Source organism: Malus domestica, chromosome 07 (assembly GCF_042453785.1).
Source record: "Malus domestica chromosome 07, GDT2T_hap1".
Taxonomy (NCBI): Eukaryota; Viridiplantae; Streptophyta; class Magnoliopsida; order Rosales; family Rosaceae; genus Malus; species Malus domestica.
The window spans coordinates 12,703,976-12,706,655 of record NC_091667.1 but is presented as its reverse complement, the minus strand read 5'-3'; the positions used below and the strand labels follow the sequence as shown (position 1 = coordinate 12,706,655).

At 47.0% G+C, this 2,680-nt stretch overlaps 1 protein-coding gene across 1 annotated transcript; it reads right to left on the bottom strand.

Annotated features, from left to right (window-relative positions):
• Positions 1 to 240: 240 nt before the first annotated feature.
• LOC139197713 (uncharacterized) lies at positions 241 to 1,221 on the bottom strand. Its single transcript, XM_070825663.1, has one exon. The coding sequence runs from the start codon at positions 1,219 to 1,221 to the stop codon at positions 241 to 243; it is 981 nt and encodes a 326-aa protein (XP_070681764.1).
• Positions 1,222 to 2,680: the final 1,459 nt, after the last annotated feature.

Sequence of the window (2,680 nt, the reverse complement as noted above, 5' to 3'; positions counted from 1 at the left end):
GACATAGTTCGTGGCGTGAACTCGTGTCTTGCGACTATGTTTGCCATTGGGATTGTCAAGGTACTGCATAATGGGCTTTCTCCAATCATCTGGTATTGCCTCGACAGCACAAACCTCTATAGAGTCTTGTCGATCTAGCAACGAAGGTAAGGACATGACTCTGGTGCGTATCACGTCGTCGCGTCGGAGGATTTGCTGGTTAACCAAGGTCGGGTACAACTGTCGTAACACCGATATTTCTCAGCCTAGCTTGCCTCCCAGGAGTTGTGCACCGGAGGCGATTTGAGCCAACTCGTCCGTGTCGGTATTATGGATCCGGGAAATATGCTCGAAAGTAATACCGTCGAAGGATTCGGCCAAATAGCTGGCAACCATGTGGTAGGGTGCCAGGGTATAACTCATGCAGCAGAAAGACCCATTAAGTTGGTTAATCACAAGTTCAAAGTCGCCGAGGACGAGGGCACGGGTGGCCCACAAGTCATGAAGGAGGCCAAGGCCGATGATAAGGGCTTCATATTCGGCCTGATTATTGGTGTAGTCGAAATCCAACTTAAGCGAAAAATACCAACAATCGTGATTAGGAGTTTGAATGACAATCCCAACGCCGACCGAGGATGAAGTACTTGAACCGTCAAAATACATCGTCCAATAGTTGTCGCGTGTTTCAACCATGCCGATTTCGACATCGGTGTCCCTAAAACCGTAGGGGGAAGGGTGTTGAGCAAGGAAGTCGGCCAATGCCTGGCCTTTGACAGCTTTCTGGGGCACGTATTGCAAGCTAAACTCGGACAACGTCATCGTCCACTTCCCAATTCTGCCTTTTACGATTGGCCGGGTAAGCATGTACCGGATAACATCGGTTTGGGCAATGACTTGTGTGACCAACGGAAGCATGTAATGCTGGAGCTTGGAGGCGGCAAAGAACACTGCAAGACAGAGCTTCTCAACGGCGGAATAATTGGTTTCTGGTTGATTAAGATTTTGACTGAGGTAAAAAATAGCCTGCTCTCGCCTGGCATCGTTATCTTGGGCGATGAGGCAGCCGATGGACTCTTCAGCCGCCGAGATATATAGTTTGAGAGGTTTACCGTGCCGGGGTGGAACAAGGACAGGTGGTGTCGTGAGGGAGACTTTGATTTGTGTAAACGCTGCCTGATGCTTGTCAGTCCACGCAAACGTATCTGAGTCCTTAAGTTTCAAAAGCGTCGAGAACGCTTTCATTTTTCCTGCCGAGTTAGCTATAAATCGGCGGAGAAAATTTATCTTGCCGAGTAAGGACTACAGTTGTTTCTTCATCGTCGGGGGTGGAGCATTGATGATTGCACGTGCTTTATTCTCGTCCACTTCAATTCCACGGTGATGCACGAGGCAACCAAGAAAATTACCGGGCGACACACCGAATACACATTTGGTAGGGTTCATCTTGAGATTGTGTTGACGCATACGAAGGAAAGCCTGTCGGAGATCATCCAAATGAGTCCGCTGTTGTTTGGACTTAATTACAACATCGTCAACATAGACTTCGACGATGGTTCCAATTAAATCATGAAATATAGTGTTAATTGCCCGTTGGTATGTGGCGCCAGCATTTTTGAGGCCGAATGGCATGACAACCCATTCGTAAGTGCCGAGTGCCCCCAGGCAGCGAAAAGCAGTTTTGTGCACATCAGCTTCGGCAATGAAAATTTGGTTGTACCCGACGTGTCCATCCATAAAGGACAAGATTGCATGATTCACCACGGCATCGATTAATAGATCCGAAATCGGCATTGTATACTCGTCTTTAGGAGTTTCCAGATTCAGATTTCTGAAATCGATGCAAATGCTTAATGCACCATTTTTCTTTAAAACAGGAACGATATTGGCCAACCATTCTACATATCGAGCTGTCCGAATGAACCTGGCTTTCAAAAGCTGAACTAGTTCATCCTTGATACCGAGTTGAACTTCGGTCGAGAAGCGTCGAGGTGGTTGACGGAAAGGTTTACATCCAGGTTTAATACGCAACTCATGCTCGACGAGAGTACAATCTAAACCAGGCATTTCATGATAGCTCCAAGCAAAACAATCTTTAAACTCCTCCAGCAGGGCACGAAGTTCGTTCTTCAGATGTTGGGGAAGTAAAGCACTAATAAATAAAGGTCATGGGTCATCGGCCGTCCCAACATTAACTTCTTCCAAGAGATCTTTGACTTGGGGCCGATTATCTTCGAGCTCGGCCGGGGCGGCTTGAATTTTGTCAAGAGATAAGACAGGACCATTATCTCCTTCAGCAAGGAACTCGACGAGGTTAACTTCCGAATTTGGTTGTTTCGATATAGTATACCAATGGGCCAGCAGTCATTCCATAGTAGATGAAACCGGGGCCCTACGTTTTTCCCGATCGATGTCAAACATCGGCTTCGGGGATGAAATTAGCTAAACCGAGTCTCGTCGAATCCTGATGGACAGTTTCGATGCCAACCTCGATAGCTTTTTGAACAGAAATCTGAGTCGGCCATCCCTCGTCATTGAAACCTTATAGGGTGATATAGCCGATGTGGTCGTCATAATACCGTGCTTGGATCATGTTAGTTTCAAAGGGCTGACTATCGGCCGGGTGAACGATGACCGATTTACCGTCCCAGAAAACTAGCATTTGATATAAGGATGAAGGAATACAGCTGGTTTGATGAATCCA

Excerpts from the sequence above, each read along its gene's own strand:
- LOC139197713 (XM_070825663.1), bottom strand. The coding sequence starts at position 1,221 with ATGAAAGCGTTCTCGACGCTTTTGAAACTTAAGGACTCAGATACGTTT.